This window comes from Coregonus clupeaformis, chromosome 9 (assembly GCF_020615455.1).
Source record: "Coregonus clupeaformis isolate EN_2021a chromosome 9, ASM2061545v1, whole genome shotgun sequence".
NCBI lineage: Eukaryota > Metazoa > Chordata > Actinopteri > Salmoniformes > Salmonidae > Coregonus > Coregonus clupeaformis.
In genome coordinates, this window is record NC_059200.1 from 42,980,072 (window position 1) to 43,000,726 (window position 20,655).

General features: G+C 43.1%; 1 protein-coding gene across 1 annotated transcript in view; it reads right to left on the bottom strand.

The window, feature by feature from the left end:
- The window catches only part of LOC121573838 (melanopsin-B-like), a 24,993-nt gene extending 15,786 nt beyond the window's left edge, over positions 1-9,207 (bottom strand). The window contains exon 1 of the mRNA XM_041886168.2: positions 8,531-9,207. Coding sequence (XP_041742102.1) covers positions 8,531-8,667 — 137 coding nt within the window. The 5' untranslated portion in view covers positions 8,668-9,207. The remainder of the gene's footprint in view (positions 1-8,530) is intronic.
- Positions 9,208-20,655: the final 11,448 nt, after the last annotated feature.

A 20,655-nucleotide genomic window follows, 5' to 3' on the forward strand; every position in this document is an offset into this window, starting at 1 on the left:
CACACACACACAAAGGCACTTAAAACTTTTGTCTTGCCCATTCACTGTCTGAATGGCACACATACACAATCCATGTCTCAATTGCCTCAAGGGTTAAAAATCCTTCATTAACCTGTCTCCTCCCCTTCATCTACACTGATTGAAGTGGATTTAACAAGTGACGTCAATAACGGATTATAGCTTTCACCTGGATTCACCTGGAAATGTGAATGGAAAGAGCAGGTATTCTTAATGTTTTATATACACTGAATATACCAAACATTAGGAACGCCTTCCTAATATTGAGTTGCACCCCCCTCTTCTTCCCTCAGACCAGCCTCAATTCGTTTGGGCATGGGCTCTACAAGGTGTCAAAAGCGTTCCATGTCCAAGGCTTAAAAATCCTTCTTTAACTTCTCCTCCCCTTCATCTACACTGATTGAAGTGGATTTAACAAGTGACATCAATAAGGGATCATAGCTTTCACCTGGATTCACCTGGTCAGTCTATGTCATGGAAAGAGCAGGTGTTCTTAATGTTTTGTATACTCAGTGTGTATATACAGTGCTATGAAAAAGTATTTGCCCCCTTTCTAATTTTCTCTACTTTTGCATATTTGTGATACTGAATGTTATCAGTGTCACGCAATGGCATTGAGAGCCTGGTTTTCTTTAGTTGGTTTGGTCAGGGTGTGAATTTCTATGTGTAAGATTCTAGATATTGTAGATCTATTTTGGCCGGGTGTGGTTCCCAATCAGAGGCAGCTGTCGATCGTTGTCTCTGATTGGGGATCATACTTAGGCAGCCATGTTGCCTACCTATGTTGTGGGATCTTGTTTCTGTGTGTTTGGCTTGTTTGATGTTAGCCTTTAGAACTTCACGTTACGTTGCTCTTGTTGTTTTGTTCAGTGTTTATTTAATAAACGAACATGTATGCATACCACGCTGCACCTTGGTCCAATCCTGTACTCAACGAACGTGACAATCAGATCTTCAACCAAAACCTAATATTAGATAAAGGGAACATAAGTGAACAAATAACACAACAATTACATATTTATTTCATTTATTTCATAAACAAAGTTATGCAACACCCAATTCCCCTGTGTGAAAAAGTAATTGCCCCTTACACTCAATAACTGGTTGTGCAACCTTTAGCTGCAATGACTCCAACCAAATACTTCCTGTAGTTGTTGATCAGTCTCTCACGTCGCTGTGGAGGAATTTTGGTCCACTCTTCCATGCAGAACTGCTTTACGTGTGGGTTTTCAAGCATGAACTGCTCGTTTCAAGTCCTGCCACAACATCTCAATTGGGATTAGGTCTGGACTTTGACTAGGCCATTCCAAAACTTCCAATTTGATGCTTTTTAGCAATTTTCATGTAGACTTGATTGTGTGTTTTGGATGATTGTCTTGCTGCATGACCCAGCTGCGCTTCAGCTTCAGCTCACAGACGGATGGTCTGACATTCTCCTGTAGAATTCTCTGATACAGAGCAGAATTCATGGTTCCTTCTATTAAGGCAAGTCGTCCAGGTCCTGAGGCAGCAAAGCATCCCCAAACCATCACACCACCACCACCATGCTTGACCTTTGGTATGATGTTCTTACTGTGGAATGCAGTTTGGTTTTCGCCAGACATTACTAGAACCATGTCGTCCAAAAAGTTATACTTTTGAATCATCTGTCCATAGAACGTTCTTCCAAGAGTCTTGATGATCATCCAGGTGCTTTTTGGCAAACTTGAGTCAACTTTTTGGACGAGATGGGTCCCATTATGCCTGGCGAAAACCAAACACTTCATTCCACAGTTTTTTTTATTTTTTATTTTTTTTATTTAACCTTTATTTAACCAGGTAAGCCAGTTGAGAACAGGTTCTCATTTACAACTGCGACCTGGCCAAGATAAAGCAAAGTAGTGCAATAAAAACAACACAGAGTTACATATGGGGTAAAAAAAAACATAAAGTCAGAAATACAACAGAAAATATATATACAGTGTGTGCAAATGTAGCAAGTTATGGAGGTAAGGCAATAAATAGGCTATAGTGCAGAATAATTACAATAGTATTAACACTGGAATGCTAGATGTGCAAGAGATTATGTGCAAATAGAGATACTGGGGTGCAAAAGAGCAAATTAAATAACAATATAGGGATGAGGTAGTTGGGTGGGCTAATTTCAGATGGGCTGTGTACAGGTGCAGTGATCGGTAAGGTGCTCTGACAACTGATGCTTAAAGTTATTGGGGGAGATAAGAGTCTCCAGCTTCAGAGATTTTTGCAATTCGTTCCAGTCATTGGCAGCAGAGAACTGGAAGGAATGGCGGCCAAAGGAGGTGTTGGCTTTGGGAATGACCAGTGAGATATACCTGCTGGAGCGCAGACTGCGGGTGGGTGCTGCTATGGTGACCAATGAGCTAAGATAAGGCGGGGATTTGCCTAGCAGTGATTTATAGATGGCCTGGAGCCAGTGGGTTTGACGACGAACATGTAGTGAGGACCAGCCAACAAGAGCGTACAGGTCACAGTGGTGGGTAGTGTATGGGGCTTTGGAGACAAAACGGATGGCACTGTGATAGACTACATCCAATTTGCTGAGTAGAGTGTTGGAGGCTATTTTGTAAATGACATCGCCGAAGTCAAGGATCGGTAGGATAGTCAGTTTTACGAGGGCATGTTTGGCAGCATGAGTGAAGGAGGCTTTGTTGCGAAATAGGAAGCCGATTCTAGATTTAACTTTGGATTGGAGATTCTTTATGTGAGTCTGGAAGTTGAGTTTACAGTCTAACCAGACACCTAGATATTTGTAGTTGTCCACATACTCTAGGTCAGACCCGTCGAGAGTGGTGATTCTAGTCGGGCAGGCGGGTGCTAGCAGCGTTCGATTGAGAAGCATGCATTTAGTTTTACTAGTGTTTAAGAGCAGTTGAAGGCTACTGAAGGATTGTTGTATGGCATTGAAGCTCGTTTGGAGGTTTGTTAACACAGTGTCCAATGAAGGGCCAGATGTATACAAAATGGTGTCGTCTGCGTAGAGGTGGATCTGAGAGTCACCAGCAGCAAGAGCGACATCATTGATATACACGGAGAAAAGTGTCGGCCCAAGAATTGAACCCTGTGGCACCCCCATAGAGACTGCCATAGGTCCAGACAACAGGCCCTCCGATTTGACACACTGAACTCTATCTGAGAAGTAGTTGGTGAACCAGGCGAGGCAGTCATTTGAGAAACCAAGGCTATTTAGTCTGCCAATAAGAATGCGGTGGTTGACAGAGTCGAAAGCCTTGGCCAGGTCGATGAAGACGGCTGCACAGTACTGTCTATTATCAATCGCGGTTATAATATCGTTTAGGACCTTGAGCGTGGCTGAAGTGCACCCGTGACCAGCTCGAAACCGGATTGCATAGCGGAGAAGGTACGGTGGTATTCGAAATGGTCGATGATCTGTTTGTTAACTTGGCTTTCGAATACTTTCGAAAGGCAGGGCAGGATGGATATAGGTCTGTAGCAGTTTGGATCTAGAGTGTCACCCCCTTTGAAGAGGGGGATGACCGCGGCAGCTTTCCAATCTCTGGGGATCTCAGACGTTATGAAAGAGAGGTTGAACAGACTAGTAATAGGGGTTGCGACAATTTCGGCGGCTAGTTTTAGGAAGAAAGGGTCCAGATTGTCTAGCCCAGCTGATTTGTAGGGGTCCAGATTTTGCAGCGCTTTCAAAACATCAGCTGTCTGAATTTGTGTGAAGGAGAAGCGGGGGGGGCATGGGCAAGTTGCAGCAGAGGGTGCAGAGTTGGTGGCCGGGTTAGTGGTAGCCAGATGGAAAGCATGGCCAGCTGTAGCAAAATGCTTGTTGAAATTCTCGATTATTGTAGATTTATCGGTGGTGATAGTGTTTCCTAGCCTCAGTGCAGTGGGCAGCTGGGAGGAAGTGCTCTTATTCTCCATGGACTTTACAGTGTCCCAAAACTTTTTGGAGTTAGTGCTACAGGATGCAAATTTCTGTTTGAAAAAGTTAGCCTTTGCTTTCCTGACTGCTTGTGTATATTGGTTCCTAACTTCCCTGAAAAGTTGCATATCGCGGGGGCTATTTGATGCTAATGCTGTACGCCACAGGATGTTTTTGTGCTGGTCAAGGGCAGTCAAGTCTGAGGAGAACCAGGGGCTATATCGGTTCTTAGTTCTGTATTTTTTGAATGGGGCATGTTTATTTAAGATTGAGAGGAAATTACTTTTAAGGAACAACCAGGCATCCTCTACTGACGGAATGAGATCTATATCCATCCAGGATACCTGGGCCAGGTCAATTAGGAAGGCCTCCTCGCTAAAGTGTTTTAGGGAGCGTTTGACAGTGATGAGGGTGGTCGTTTGACCGCGGACCCGTTACGGACGCAGGCAATAAGGCAGTGATCGCTGAGATCCTGGTTGAAGACAGCTGAGGTGTATTTAGAGGGTATATTAGTCAGGATGATATCTATGAGGGTACCCATGTTTAAGGATTTAGGGTTGTACCTGGTAGGTTCGTTGATAATTTGCGTGAGGTTGAGGGCATCTAGCTTGGATTGTAGGATGGCTGGGGTATTAAGCATATCCCAATTTAGGTCACCAAGCAGTACAAACTCAGAGGATAAATGGGGGCAATCAATTCACATATGGTGTCCAGGGCACAGCTGGGGGCTGAGGGGGTCTGTAGCAAGCGGCAACAGTGAGAGACTTATTTCTGGAAAGGTGGATTTTTAGAAGTAGAAGCTCAAACTGTTTGGGCACAGACCTGGATAGTATGATAGAGCTCTGCAGGCTATCTCTACAGTAGATTGCAACTCCACCCCCTTTGGCAGTTCTATCTAGACGGAAAATGTTATAGTTGGGGATGGAAATTTCAGAATTTTTGGTGGCCTTCCTAAGCCAGGATTCAGACACTGCTAGAACATCAGGGTTGGCAGAGTGTGCTAACGCAGTGAATAACTCAAACTTAGGAAGTAGACTTCTGATATTTATGTGCAAGAAACCAAGACTTTTGCGATTACAGAAGTCAACAAATGATAGCTCCTGGGGAGTAGGAGTGATACTGGGGGCTACAGGGCCTGGGTTAGCCTCTACATCACCAGAGGAACAGAGGAGGACTAGAATAAGGATACGGCTAAAGGCTTTAAGAACTGGTCTTCTAGTGCGTTGGGTACATAGAATAAAGGGGGCAGATTTCCGGGTGTTATAGAAAAGATTCAGGGCATTATGAACAGACAAGGATATGGAAGGATATGAGTAAAGTGGAGGTAAACCTAAGCGTTGGGTAACACTGAAAGAGATAGTATCTCTAGAGGCATCAATTGAGTCGGTCTGTGAGTGTATGGGTGGAGGGACAAAGGAGCTAACCAAGGCAGGTTTAGCTAGGCTGGGGGGTCTACAGTGATATAGTACAATTAGAAATAACCGAAACAACAATAAACTAACCATGTTTGGGCTGAGGCTAAACATAAACAGGATGTAGTACCGTAAAAAGGAACAGTCCAGCAGATATCAGCTGTATAGCTGAGTTATCATAAGGTCCGGTGGTGAAGCGCTAGTGAGTAAGAGGCCACGGCTAGCGTGTGCCACGTCCGTTTTGTTGTAGCCAGCTGGTAGCGATGAATCCGGAGTTAAAGGTCCAGTGATTCAGTGATGCCGGCGGAAAAAACTGATATGTTCTGGGTCGATAACACGCAGTGCTGACTGGCCGAATATCCGGTGATCAATGTCCAGTGATTAAAATTAATCCCGCGGAAAAAAATCAAATGTTCTGGGTAAAACACCGCTAGCTGTGGCTAATAGCAAGTAGCTAGTTCAGTTTAGTGAGTAAGCGTGTGCTAACGGGCCAGGGCTAGCAGATGGATGGAATCTTCGTGGTTACGTCGTAACCACATCAGACGACTTCGTCGGCAGACCAGTCGTGCAGGATCGGCGGGGATCCGTGTCAATACTAGGTGGTCCCGTCCGGTTGATAGAGAGGTAGATAGCCGGGAGATGGGCCCAGCTCAGGTTGATTAGCCAGACCACAGCGTCCGTCCTGTTGTAGCCAGCTGGCAGCGATGAATCCGGAGCTAAAGGTCCAGTGAATCAGTGATTCCGGCGGAAGAACTGATATGCTCTGGGTCGATAACGCGCTGTGCAGACTGGCCGAATATCCGGTGATCAATGTCCAGCGATTAAAATTAATCCCGCGGAAAAAAATCCAATGTTCTGGGTGAAACACCGCTAGCACCGCTAGCTGTGGCTAATAGCAAGTAGCTAGTTAGCTGGCTAGCTAGTTTCAACTGGAGATTCTAGATTCTAGATAAAAGGTAAGTCAATAATAGAATCCGTTCCACATTGAGTGAGGCGGGTTGCAGGAAAGTATATTTTGTAGAAGGATGAAAAGTCTGATAGGGAAACATGTACGAAAAATACAAAAAACTGGGTATTTACAGGCTATTTACAGACACACGACAGAAACAGAACTGCACTACTTCGCCATCTTGGAAATAGAACATCATACCAAACATCATACCAGTAAGAACATCATACCAAAGGTCAAGCATGGTGGTGGTGGTGTGATGGTTTGGGGATGCTTTGCTGCCTCTGGACGTGCAATTTTGTCACAATTCCACAGATGTCTAAAGTTTTGAGGGAGCGTGCAATTGGCATGCTGACTGCAGGAATGTCCACTAGAGCTGTTGCCAGAGAGCATAATGTTCATTTCTCTACCATAAACTGCCTCCAACGTCGTTTTAGAGAATTTGGCAGTACATCCAACCAGCCTCAGAACCGCAGACCACGTATAACCACACCAGCCCAGGACCTCTATAATCCGTTGACGTAATTTGTTAAATATATATACAGTGCATTCGGAAAGTATTCAGACCCCTTGACCTTTTCAACATTTTGTTACGTTACAGCCTTTTTTCTAAAATGGATCAAATTAAATGTTTTCCTCATCAATCTGCACACAATACCCCATAATGACAAAGCAAAAACAAGTTTTTAGACATTTTTGAAAATGTATTAAAACAAAAAAATACCTTATTTACATAAGCACTGTATACAGTTCAAGTTTGGAATGTCTACAATTTACATACATTTAAAAATATTAACATGTAAAGTATTTTTTCGTTATGTGTCGGACCCCAGTAAGACTAGATGTCGCCAATGGGGCTAATGGGGATCCTAAATAAAATAAAAATCAAAGCTCTTTGCTCAGGTAGAAATTAAACACATGTTAGAATGGGATATCGCTGTAGAACTGTGAACAAAATGAATTGGATCACACATTTTCAAGCATTCAAATAAGTAGGTAGCCTGTGCATATGACAATACCTAAACAAATCCAAATCAAATCAACTATCATAGGTATGTCATGCCTTAGTGGAAGAGAAAATGTCTCTGTGCTCTTAGATCAGTAATTTAATGTGCATTGTTTTCGGTCAAAGCAGTAGTAGACCTAGCTACTACGTCAGCTCTGTCAAAGGTTTGCTATGACCGAAAGTTAAGAACATGAAATTACTGAAATTAGCAGAGACTTTCTTCTTCACTGTGGTCTCTAATCTTCCTGCACCTTTGCTACTTTGACTGAATGGTACAATATGTATAGTAGATTTCTCTAATGCCTTCCATGAACGGGGTCTATGAAGGGTCACAGTGTCTAGAGGAATGTCTTCTCTCCAACTATGAAACACTTCATGATTTGAGAGTAGGGATAAGAACCAAAATACACGGTGGTCCTCGAGAACTCAATAGTTGAAACACCCAGCCACATAACTCCTATTATTTGTTTATTTTTATTTTGGTGAATTACATGTAAAATAGACAGCTGTATGTTTGGCATGCCATTCATTAGTTCTATATCTGAGAGCTCCAGTTTGTTGTTCAACGTGAACTAAAAATAAATCAGTGATGTGTCACCACCACGCCAGGCCAGCCAGCCGGACAATGCATGACTTCCGTCTGTCACCCAGCATTAGCAAGCCTCACTCTGTCGCTTCGAGCACCGTCGAAAATAAGTCTTAGTGTCAGAACAGTACCATGTCAAAACACATGACGCTCAAGATCACACCACTCTTCATTGTTCAATCAAACACGTCATCCTGCTGCAACCTTTGAGGTTCACTTTCTCTCAGCTGGCCAATGATGAACCAGGGACAATGATTTATGAATAGTGACTACACCATTACCGAAGACCTGAACACAAACAGTTTTTAGGAATTTGAAAGGATAGGATTCTGTAATGAGCAGGCAGATGAGGACAAATCACAGAGCTGAAACCAAAGGGTGTGAAAATCCGGGAAATAGAAGATGTAGTTGAAATGTGAGGCATGCCTGTTCTTCAAAAATCCAAATACCCTGCATGGACAAATCTCTTCTGCAAACACTTAGAAATTACTTTGTTGAATAAAAAAAAAACTGGTTTTGAGGGGAAAAAACAGAAACACATCAGCCTGGGTGCAGATCTGCAAGAGAGCATAAACAGACTTGTACCCAAGCTAGAAACACTTTCCTCTCTTCTCCAACAGGTAAACTTCCCTCAGGTACTGTGGCCTACCTGAAGAAGGCGTACATCACCAGGGCGTTCCCACCGACCCCCACCGCTCCGATCACCACAACAAAGCAGGCTACGATGTAATGAGCGTGGTCTGGCACGTCCACCTTCCGGAAGAAACCTCGGTCCATGTTGTCCATGCCTGGGCCAGAGAGAGAAGCTCAGTCCATATGAACAATCTAATGCATCATACAACACTTTCACTAAAGCACTTTAACCACAGAGCTCTCTCTCTCTCTTTCACAACATCTCTCTCGTGACACTTTCTCTCTCTCTCGCGCTCTCTCCAGTTATGTTTCTCCTTTTTCTCTCTCTTCTCATTATATAAGACTGTGTACCATGAGCAGCCATTAACATATCTGGGGTCTACAAATCAAACAAACCACCCAGTCCCCTCTGCATATTCACTCATGTAAACCTTTGTTGCTTTCCTTCAGTTCACCAACCAGAAACAGTTTCTCCCATTTCCTAATGTCATTTATTCAGACAGGCTGGCTTGCCTTCTCAAGCTCTGTTCAGCTGAAATGTCACACCCTATGTCTCATCATAGCAGTGGAACAATGCACAGAGTCAACATATTCATAAAGCATGTACTGTATACTAGGCGTTTCCTACTAGCGGGGACTGTGAAGAGACACACACACAAAGGTACAGACACGCATACATTGTAATATTGTTGTATGGTGGTATTAACATTTTCTATTGTACATTTTGTATTGTAGATATGTAGTGGTGAAATAATGTTATATGATGTACTGTTTTATCTTTTGTTTTATATGTAATGTAAGTGCTTTAATGTGTTTGGACCCCATGAAGAGTAGATGCTGCCTTGGCAGCAGCTAATGGGGATCCCTAATAAATACAAATACATTTTAGGAGTGTGAATTGTAGGGATGAGTGGAATATACAAGCTGCTGTGATGTATTAGTTTTTATCGGATATACACTTCCTGCTGTAGAATAATAGGTTGCTTACAACAAGTCGCTGTCATGAGTTATTTGTTTCTATCAGACAAAGTTTCAATAGGTTTGACATGATTACAGCAGATGCCAAATGTATAAGCAACTCTTTCCTCATAACTGTCTTCCATGGCATTTGTCTTGGCTCTATGATATCAGTAGTGAACATTGACTGATTTCCATCCCATCCAGAATGGAACACGGTAGTAAGACAACAGCTCTCATAACTAATCCAGACGTTTTATCTGACCCCCATCATCCTACAGGTGAAATGTGTCCTGTGGTTCAGATATTGATCACTTCCAGGTAGAGCCTTGAGGTTGAGCTGCTGAGGTGCAGTCTACATAGCTTTACATAACTCTGTCTAGACAGGGGTTCCAGGCCACTGGACAACAATAAGATTTAGAAACCTCGAAAGTCCTACTCCAGTCTCTATTTTAGCTAATTTGCCTCAGGGCAGCAGGTAGCCTAGCGGTTAGCGTGTTGGGCAAGTAACTGAAAGGTCGCTGGTTCAAATACCTGAGCTGACAAGGTGAGAAAATCTGTTGATTTGCCCTTGAGCACTTAACCCTACTTTGCTCCAGGGGTGCTGAACTACTATGGCTGACCCTGTAAAACAACACATTTCACTGCACCTATCCAGTGTATGTGACAATAAAACCGTTAAAAAAAATGTATTTATCACCTGATTTACTTAACAAAAGGCACATCTCAATAGGTGGTCCTGGTATCTTCATGACATGGCACAAGTGGGGAGATGGGCCTTTCCTCTTTTGTTCTGTATTGCTCCTCTATTGTTCCTCAAGCAGGGGGGAGGCTGATTACATTAGAGTGCACCATCAGACCAACTCCTTGAATGGTCTACTCCTTGAAACACTATTTTGCTCAAAACTGTATTTTTCCGTGGGACATTGTTTTTCAACAGGAAAAGGTCACAAATCGCTGGAATGCGCCTTTAAAGGAGGGTTAGTGCTATCTGGGATCCTTGGGACGTCCCTACACTAAACCCTTCCCTAACCAATACCTTAACCGTTTTAAATTTCAATTTGAATGGGGTGACGTCAGAGTTGGGATGTCCCAAGGTCCCTTGGGACTTTTCCATTAAGGGAGGGGGCATGGATGGGGCATGGCTTCACATTGCGTGACTCTATGGGCACTCTTGATTCGATCACATTAACAAAATAAAGAAATCCTCTTATAATCAGCACCTCAATGGGACTGCGGTCACACAGAGCCAAGCCAACACACTGCAGGCTCTGCATGGCCTTTTTCATCATCACAAATGCCACAGCTTAATCACTTCCTTTAATGATTAGAGTCATGGACATTTCCCAGTGATTAATATTATAATTTATTTACACTGACACAAATGCTGTTTGAGTCCAATGTCTCCATTAAAGTATGCTGAACAAAAATATAAATGCAACATGTAAAGTGTTGGTCCCATGTTTCATGAGCTGAAATAAAAGATCCCAGAAATGTTCAATTTTAAAACATCATTCTAAAATGTGCAGTTTTGTCACAAAGCATAATGCCACAGATGTCTCAAGTTTTGAGGGAGCATGCAATTGGCATGCTGACTGCAGGAATGTCCACCAGAGCTGTTGCCAGAGAATTTAATGTTAATTTCTCTACAATTTGGCAGTTGTCCAACTGGCCTCAAAACCGCAGACCACGTGTAACCATGCCAGCCCAGGACCTCCACATCAGACTTCTTCACCAGCAGGATCGTCTGAGACCAGCCACCCGGACAACTGATGAAACTGTGGGTTTGCACAACCAAAGAATATTTGCACAAACTGTCAGAAACCGTCTCAGGGAAGCTCATCTGTGTGCTCGTCGTCCTCACCAGGGTCTTGACCTGACTGCAGTTCGGCGTCGTAACCAACTTCAGTAGGCAAATACTCACCTTCGACGGCCACTGGCATGCTGGAGAAGTGCTCTTCAAGGATGAATCCCGGTTTCATCTGTACTGGGCAGATGGCAGACAGCATGTATGGCGTCATGTGAGCGTGCGGTTTGCTGATGTCAACGTTGCGAACAGTGTTCCCCATGGTGGCGGTGGGGTTATGGTATGGGCAGGCAGGCATAAGCTGTGGACAACGAACACAGAGATACCATGACGAGATCCTGAGGCCCATTGTCATGCCATTCATCTGCCGCCATCACCTCATGTTACAGCATGATAATGCACGGCCCCATGTCGCAAGGATCTGTACACAATTCCTGGAAGCTGAAAATGTCCCAGTTCTTCCATGGCCTGTATACAAACCAGACATGTCACCCTTTGAGCATGTTTGGGATGCTCTGGATTGACGTGTACGACAGCGTATTCCAGTTCCTGCCAATATCCAGCAACTTCTCATAGCCATTGAAGAGGAGTGGGTCAACATTCAACAGGCCACAATCCACAGCCTGATCAACTCTATGCGAAGGAGATGTGTCATGCTGCATGATGCAAATAGTGGTCACACCAGATACTGACTGGTTTAATGATCCACGCCCCTACTTTTTTTTTAAACGGTATCTGTGACCAACAGATGCATATCTGTATCCCCAGTCATGTGAAATCCATTAGGGCCTAATGAGTTTATTTCAATTGACTGATTTCCTTATATGAACAGTAACTCAGTAAAATCGTTGAAATTGTTGCATGTTGCGTTTATATTTTTGCAGTGTAAATAGTCTATGACTTCATGAGTCTATGATGTCACATATTTAATAATTGTATCACCACCCAAAACCAGCATCAACTTCAGTATGACAGAAATGCCCATACATTCAGTTTTGTTCATAGTATGTGCAGTCTCTCCTAAGTTCTCTTTCCAAATGCTTGCTTGTCAAAAGCACTCCGATCCATGAAACTTAATGTAAAGCCATTCAGCTTTTATCTGTGACCTACAGTGCCTTCGGAAAGTATTCAGACCCCTTGACTATTTCCACATTTTTTACGTTACAGCCTTATTCTAAAATGTATTTTAAAATAATCATCATCATCAGCAATCTACACAATCTACACACGATACCCCATAATGACAAAGCGAAAACAGGTTTTTTGACATTTTTGCAAATGTTTTAAAAATAAAAACAGAAATACCTTATTTACATACAGTGGGGAAAAAAAGTATTTAGTCAGCCACCAATTGTGCAAGTTCTCCCACTTAAAAAGATGAGAGAGGCCTGTAATTTTCATCATAGGTACACGTCAACTATGACAGACAAATTGAGGAAAAAAAATCCAGAAAATCCCATTGTAGGATTTTTAATGAATTTATTTGCAAATTATGGTGGAAAATAAGTATTTGGTCACCTACAAACAAGCAAGATTTCTGGCTCTCACAGACCTGTAACTTCTTCTTTCAGAGGCTCCTCTGTCCTCCACTCGTTACCTGTATTAATGGCACCTGTTTGAACTTGTTATCAGTATAAAATACACCTGTCCACAACCTCAAACAGTCACACTCCAAACTTCACAATGGCCAAGACCAAAGAGCTGTCAAAGGACACCAAAAACAAAATTGTAGACCTGCACCAGGCTGGGAAGACTGAATCTGCAATAGGTAAGCAGCTTGGTTTGAAGAAATCAACTGTGGGAGCAATTATTAGGAAATGGAAGACATACAAGACCACTGATAATCTCCCCTCGATCTGGGGCTCCACGCAAGATCTCACCCCGTGGGGTCAAAATGATCACAAGAACGGTGAGCAAAAATCCCAGAACCACACGGGGGGACCTAGTGAATGACCTGCAGAGAGCTGGGACCAAAGTAACAAAGCCAACCATCAGTAACACACTACGCCGCCAGGGACTCAAATCCTGCAGTGCGAGACGTGTCCCCCCTGCTTAAGCCAGTACATGTCCAGGCCCGTCTGAAGTGCATTTGGATGATCCAGAAGAGGATTGGGAGAATGTCATATGGTCAGATGAAACCAAAATATAACTTTTTGGTAAAAACTCAACTCGTCATGTTTGGAGGACGAAGAATGCTGAGTTGCATCCAAAGAACACCATACCTACTGTGAAGCATGGGGTTGGAAACATCATGCTTTGGGGCTGTTTTTCTGCAAAGGGACCAGGACGACTGATCCGTGTAAAGGAAAGAATGAATGGGGCCATGTATCGTGAGATTTTGAGTGAAACCCTCCTTCCATCAGCAAGGGCATTGAAGTTGAAACGTGGCTGGGTCTTTCAGCATGACAATGATCCCAAACACACCGCCCGGGCAACGAAGGAGTGGCTTCGTAAGAAGCATTTCAAGGTCCTGGAGTGGCCTAGCCAGTCTCCAGATCTCAACCCCATAGAAAATCTTTGGAGGGAGTTGAAAGTCTGTGTTGCCCAGCGACAGTCCCAAAACATCACTGCTCTAGAGGAGATCTGCATGGAGGAATGGGCCAAAATACCAGCAACAGTGTGTGAAAACCTAGTGAAGACTTACAGAAAACATTTGACCTGTGTCATTGCCAACAAAGGGTATATAACAAAGTATTGAGAAACTTTTGTTATTGATCAAATACTTATTTTCCACCATCATATGCCAATAAATTCATTAAAAATCCTACAATGTGATTTTCTGGAATTTTTTTCCTCATTTTGTCTGTCATAGTTGACGTGTACCTATGATGAAAATTACAGGCCTCTCTCATCTTTTTAAGTGGGAGAACTTGCACAATTGGTGGCTGACTAAATACTTTTTTTCCCCACTGTAAGTACAGTGCCTTGCAAAAGTATTCATCCCCCTTGGCGTTTTCCTATTTTGTTGCATTACAACCTGTAATTTAAATGGATTTTCATTTGGATTTCATGTAATGGACATACACAAAATAGTCCAAATTGGTGAAGTGAAATGAAAAAAATAACTTGTTTCAAAGAATTCGTATAAAATTAATAACGGAAAAGTGGTGCATGCATATGTATTCACCCCCTTTGCTATAAAGCCCCTAAATAAGATATGGTGCAACCAATTACCTTCAGAAGTCACATAATTAGTTTAACCAGGTAAGCCAGTTGAGAACAAGTTCTCATTTACAACTGTGACCTGGCCAAGATAAAGCAAAGCAGTGCGATAAAAACAACAACACAGAGTTACATATGGGGTAAAACAAAACATAAGGTCTAAATTCAACAGAAAATATATATACAGTGTGTGCAAATGTAGCAAGTTATGGAGGTAAGGCAATAAATAAAGTCCCCCTGTGTGCAATCTAAGTCTCACATGATCTGTCACATGATCTCAGTATATATACACCTGTTCTGAAAGGCCCCAGAGTCTGCAACACCACTAAGCAAGGGGCACCACCAAGCAAGCGGCACCTGAAGACCAAGGAGCTCTCCAAACAGGTCAGGGACAAAGTTGTGGAGAAGTACAGATCAGGGTTGGGTTATAAAAAAATATCAGAAACTTTGAACATCCCACGGAGCACCATTAAATCCATTATAAAAAAATGGAAAGAATATGGCACCACAACAAACCTGCCAAGAGAGGGCCGCCCACCAAAACTCACGGACCAGGCAAGGTTAATCAGAGAGGCAACAAAGAGACCAAAGATAACCCTGAAGGAGCTGTAAAGCTCCACAGCGGAGATTGGAGTATCTGTCCATAGGACCACTTTAAGCCGTACACTCCACAGAGCTGAGCTTTACGGAAAAATGGCCAGAAAAAAGCCATTGCTTAAAGAAAAAAATAAGCAAACACGTTTGGTGTTCGCCAAAAGGCATGTGGGAGAATCCCCAAACATATGGAAGAAAGTACTCTGGTGAGATGAGACTAAAATTGAGCTTTTTGGCCATCAAGGAAAACGCTATGTCTGGCGCAAACCCAACACCTCTCATCACCCCGAGAACACCATCCCCATAGTGAAGCATGGTGGTGGCAGCATCATGCTGTTGGGATGTTTTTCATCGGCAGGGACTGGGAAACTGGTCAGAATTGAAGGAATGATGGATGGCGCTAAATACAGGGAAATTCTTGAGGGAAACCTGTTTCAGTCTTCCAGAGATTTGAGACTGGGACGGAGGTTCACCTTCCAGCAGGACAATGACCCTAAGCATACTGCTAAAGCAACACTCGAGTGGTTTAAGGGGAAACATTTAAATGTCACTTGGAGTTTGCCTGGAAGGCAACATTGGAGTTTGCCTGGAAGGCAACATTGGCAAACTCCCACTTGGAGTTTGCCAAAAGGCACCTAAAGACTCTCAGACCATGAGAAACAAGATTCTCTAGTCTGATGAAACCAAGATTGAACTCTTTGATCTGAATGCCAAGCGTCACGTCTGGAGGAAACCTGGCACCATCCCTACGGTGAAGCATGGTGTTGGCAGCATCAGGCTGTGGGGATGTTTTTTCAGTGGCAGGGACTGGGAGACCAATTAGGATTGAGGCAAAGATGAACGGAGCAAAGTACAGAGAGATCCTTGATGAAAACCTGCTCCAGAGTGCTCAGGACCTCAGACTGGGGCGAAGACAACGCAGGAGTGGCTTTTGGACAAGTCTCTGAATGTATTTGAGTGGCCCAGCCAGAGCCTGGACTTCAACGCGATCGAACATCTCTGGAGAGACCTGAAAATAGCTGTGCAGCAACGCTCCCCATCCAACCTGACAGAGCTTGAGAGGATCTGCAGAGAAGAATGGGAGAAACTCCCCAAATATAAGTGTGCCAAGCTTGTAGCGTCATACCCAAGAAGACTCGATGCTGTAATCGCTGCCAAAGGTGCTTCAACAAAGTACTGAGTAAAGGGTCTGAATACTTATGTAAATGTGATATTTCCTTTTTTATTTTTAATAAATTAGCAACAATTTCTAGAAACCTGTTTTTGCTTTGTCGTTATGGGGTATGGTGTGTAGATTGATGAGGGGGGAAAAAACAATTTAATCAATTTTAGAATGAGGCTGTAAAGTAACAAAATGTGGAAAAAGTCAAGAGGTCTGAATACTTTCCGAAGGCACTGTATATCAGGGTACAGCAGAGTGGGCACCATTCAACTGCCTTTTATTTGAGGGTACAAGACTGTGCACATATCTGGCTGTGTTTGCAAAACCCCTACATATCCCTTCGAGCCAAGCGGGGAGATGCTGCCCGTTGTCACAGTTCTAAGGGCAGTCAGAAACATCCAGCTAACCCTATGCCAATGACACGTGTGGATCTTAAAACTGAACTTGGATCCGTGTTAAGTAGTAATGATATCCTTCGCCACCATTGTCTTACGACATGACTGATAGCTCAAACCAGTCATGACTATTCAACAAAACAATAATTCATATTCAGGTTTCTTTCCAATATTACAGTGAAAAGTCCAATCATGTGAGCTTCATAATCTCCAGGGAAATATCGGGAATAATAGTCTAATTCGAAACCTTCCAGATTTATTCAATGTCTTAGAAGGGATGCCCTGCAGTGTAGTGAATCAAATAAAGTTTTGCAGAATGAACATCGCTTTCAACTCCCAATACTGCAAACAATTTGAAGACCGATTTGGTACAGTATGAAAAATCGAAGCAAGCTCCATCAAATCACAAAATCCATCAATCAATCTATGTTAGCAGAGCGAAAATGACTGTCAACAAATCAGAAATTATTCAACTCCACATACCTGTTGCCCTCCTCCTGTTGAATCTGTGTTAGTATGGACTGGTGGAGATTGACTTTGGCTGTGTAGCATGTATCGGAAGTGTTGGAGAACGCATACAGCCTCTCTCTCTCTCTCTCTCTCTCTCTCTCTATTCCCTGGGTTAGGAGGAGCCTGACGTTTGTTCAAATGCTCTGATAATAATCACCCAAAGCTGCAGGAATCAACTGCCCTGCTTTTCTCTCACCTCAGCCTCAGTCTGTCTCCTCACAGCCAGCCAGCAGAGAGCAGAAGAGCAGCCTCCCCACACCCCCTGCCTTCCCCTGCTTTCCTATCTCCCCTCTGTTCTCACACTGGTCATGCGTTACATTGATTTCCAATGCGCTTTTGGCACAACTTGTCATTGTTGCACGTAACCTTTAAATCTAAATGAGTAGGACTGTACATGGCATTCATTTACCATGTAGACATTGACTGAATTCCATGATAAGGACATTTGTGTTTTGTAGAAGGATTGGGGGGTGGGGGGACTTGGCAGTGCTGCAGTGTTAAGGAGGCAGTCAGTCTGATCATGTTAGGCACGGGAACTAGAGGGAGCGGCAGGAACTGGAAGGGGGGAAATGACTCACTCATGTAAATCGTGTCTGAAACCTCTCACCGTACTCTAGATATTCCCACGTAAAAAGGTATTAATGCTGAAGAGTCTCATAAGCTATAGGCCTACTGGTGTTGAGAAACACACACAGGGAGTGTGATAACTAGCCCCGGGCTCCCCAAATCTTTTCATCAATTCGCTGCTACTCACAACATTTTTCAGAGATATCAAGTTATGATATTGCGTGAATTTTATCAAATGCTCGCAGTCTAACAATCAATAGGTCAAAAACGACATGCCTCTGGTTATTTTCCTGTGTTTGGTCCAGACTGCGTTACACCTGCAGCGAACCACACCACAGTACAGAAAGATGAGGGGGGCATCGGGCATACATGGAGATATAGTGAGCAACTAATTCTATAACACTGAGAAATATTGACATTTCATTGATTACACATTACATGACCCACCCCTGGACTAAATTAACAAATACTAAACCCTCCCCTGGACTAAATTAAAAAATACTAAACCCTCCCCCGGACTGACATTGAAAAGGCATGACCCCTTTTTACTCTTCAAACATATGGATGGATGCATTAAAATGGCTTCATCTACAAGTAGAAAAGAACTGTCAATATTCTATTACTTACAAAATACAAATTGCATCATTGCATTATGTAGAATCTACAGCATATAATTCTTAGACTCCATTCTCCATCCATTATATAACTACTGTACATGCTGAACACCACAGAGAATTCACCACTAAAAAGTTTTGTTCTCTCTAACCCTGCGTGCCTTAATCAGATCTGTGTGTACATGGAGCTCCAGGGCCCAGGGTACCTGGGCAGTAAGAGCAGAGTGTGGCCCAGCCCTGCTCCCTATGGAGGGGAGGAATCAGACCTTTTAGACCAGCATCAGGCCTGTTAAATGAGCAGCCATGTGTGAGTCCTGGGAGAGCGCCAGATAAAAGCCTCCCGACTTTAATAATCTCATGCCAAAGTGAGCAAGCAGCTGCTCCTCCACCACCCCCACTCCCCAAGACCCTATTCAGACCGCTTTGTTAAAAAAAAAAAAAACACTAGGCTCGCTTTACCTGGGTTTACCGCAGGGCAGAACACTCTAAAGGTTCATCTCCACCACTTGTAAAAGAGATAGTGGGTTCACTCTGTACTGGTTCAGTCAGGACTAGGGTTGCAAAGCTACCGGTAGTTTACCAAAGTTACTGTAATTATTACTTGCTTTTTTTTTACAAAAATGTGTTCATATATACTATTAATTTATTATATCTGTGTCCATATTGTCCATGAGTTTCTAGTAGAGAGACCATATGGCTCAAGTGAAATTAGCCTAATTAATGAAAAAAGCATTTAATGGCATTCTTTTCAATTAACTCTACCACTCATCCAATATTGACTTTTTTCACAACTGCCAACAGTTTGACACCAAAACATTGACAACAAATACACATTGACAGTCAAATAAATATGTTTAAAAAAAAACATAACAACACACCCTTATTCTTCGGAAAGTATTCAGACCCCTTGAATTTTTCCACAATTTGTTACATTACAACCTTATTCTGAAATTGATTAAATAAATAAAAAGCCTCAGTAATCTACCCACAATACCCCATAATTACGAAGTGAAAACAGGTTTTTAGAATTTTTTGCAAATGTATTACAAACAAAAAACAGAAATACCTTATTTACATAAGTATTCAGACCCTTTGCTATGAGACTCGAAATTGAGCTCAGGTGCATCCTGTTTCCATTGATCATCCATGAGATGTTTCTACAACTTGATTGGAGTCCAACTGTGGTATATTCAATTGATTGGACATGATTTGGAAAGGCACACACCTGTCTATATAAGGTCCCACAGTTGACAATGCATGTCAGAGCAAAAACCAAGACATGAGGTCGAAGGAATTGTCCGTAGAGCTCCGAGACAGGATTGTGTCGAGGCACAGATCTGGGGAAGGGAAGCAAAAAAATTCTGCAGCATTGAAGGTCTCGAAGAATACAGTGGCCTCCATTATTCTTAAATGGAAGAAGTTTGGAACCACCAAGACTCTTCCTAGAGCTGTCCGCCTGGGCCAAACTGAGCAATCGGGGGAGAAGGGCCTTGGTCAGGGAGGTGACCAAGAACCCGATGGTCACTCTGACAGAGCTCTAGAGTTCCTCTGTGGAGATGGGAGAACCTTCCAGAAGGACAACCATCTTGGAGCACTCCACCAATCAGGCTTTTGTGGTAGAGTGGCCAGACAGAAGCCACTCCTCAGTAAAAGGCACATGACAGCCCACTTGGAGTTTGCCCAAAAGCACCTAAAGACTCTCAGATCATGAGAAACAAGATTCTCTGGTTTGATGAACCCAAGATTGAACTCTTTGGCCTGAATTCCAAGTATCACGTCTGGAGGAAACCTGGCACCATCCCTATGGTGAAGCATGGTGTGGAGATGTTTTTCAGCGGCAGGGACTGGAAGACTAGTCAGGATCGAGGCAAAGATGAACGGAGTAAAGAGATCCTTGATGAAAACCTGCTCCAGAGCGCTCAGGACAACAGACTGGGGCGAAGGTTCACCTTCCAACAGGACAACGACCCTAAGCACATAGCCAAGACAACTCAGGAGTGGCTTCGGGACAAGTCTCTGAATATCCTTGAGTGGCCAAGCCAGAGCCCAGACTTGAACGCGATCGAACATCTCTGTAGAAACCTGAAAATAGCTGTGCAGCGATGCTCCCCATCCAACCTGACAGAGCATGAGAGGATCTGCAGAGAAGAATGGGAGAAACTCCCCAAATACAGATGTGCCAAGCTTGTAGCGTCATACCCAAGAAGACTTGAGGTTGTAATTGCTGCTAAAGGTGCTTCAACAAAGTTCTGAGTAAATGGTCTGAATACTTATGTAAATGTCATATTTCTGTTTTTATTGTCATTATGGGGTATTGCGTGTAGATTGATGAGGGGAAAAAATTATGTAATCCATTTTAGAATAAGGCTTTAA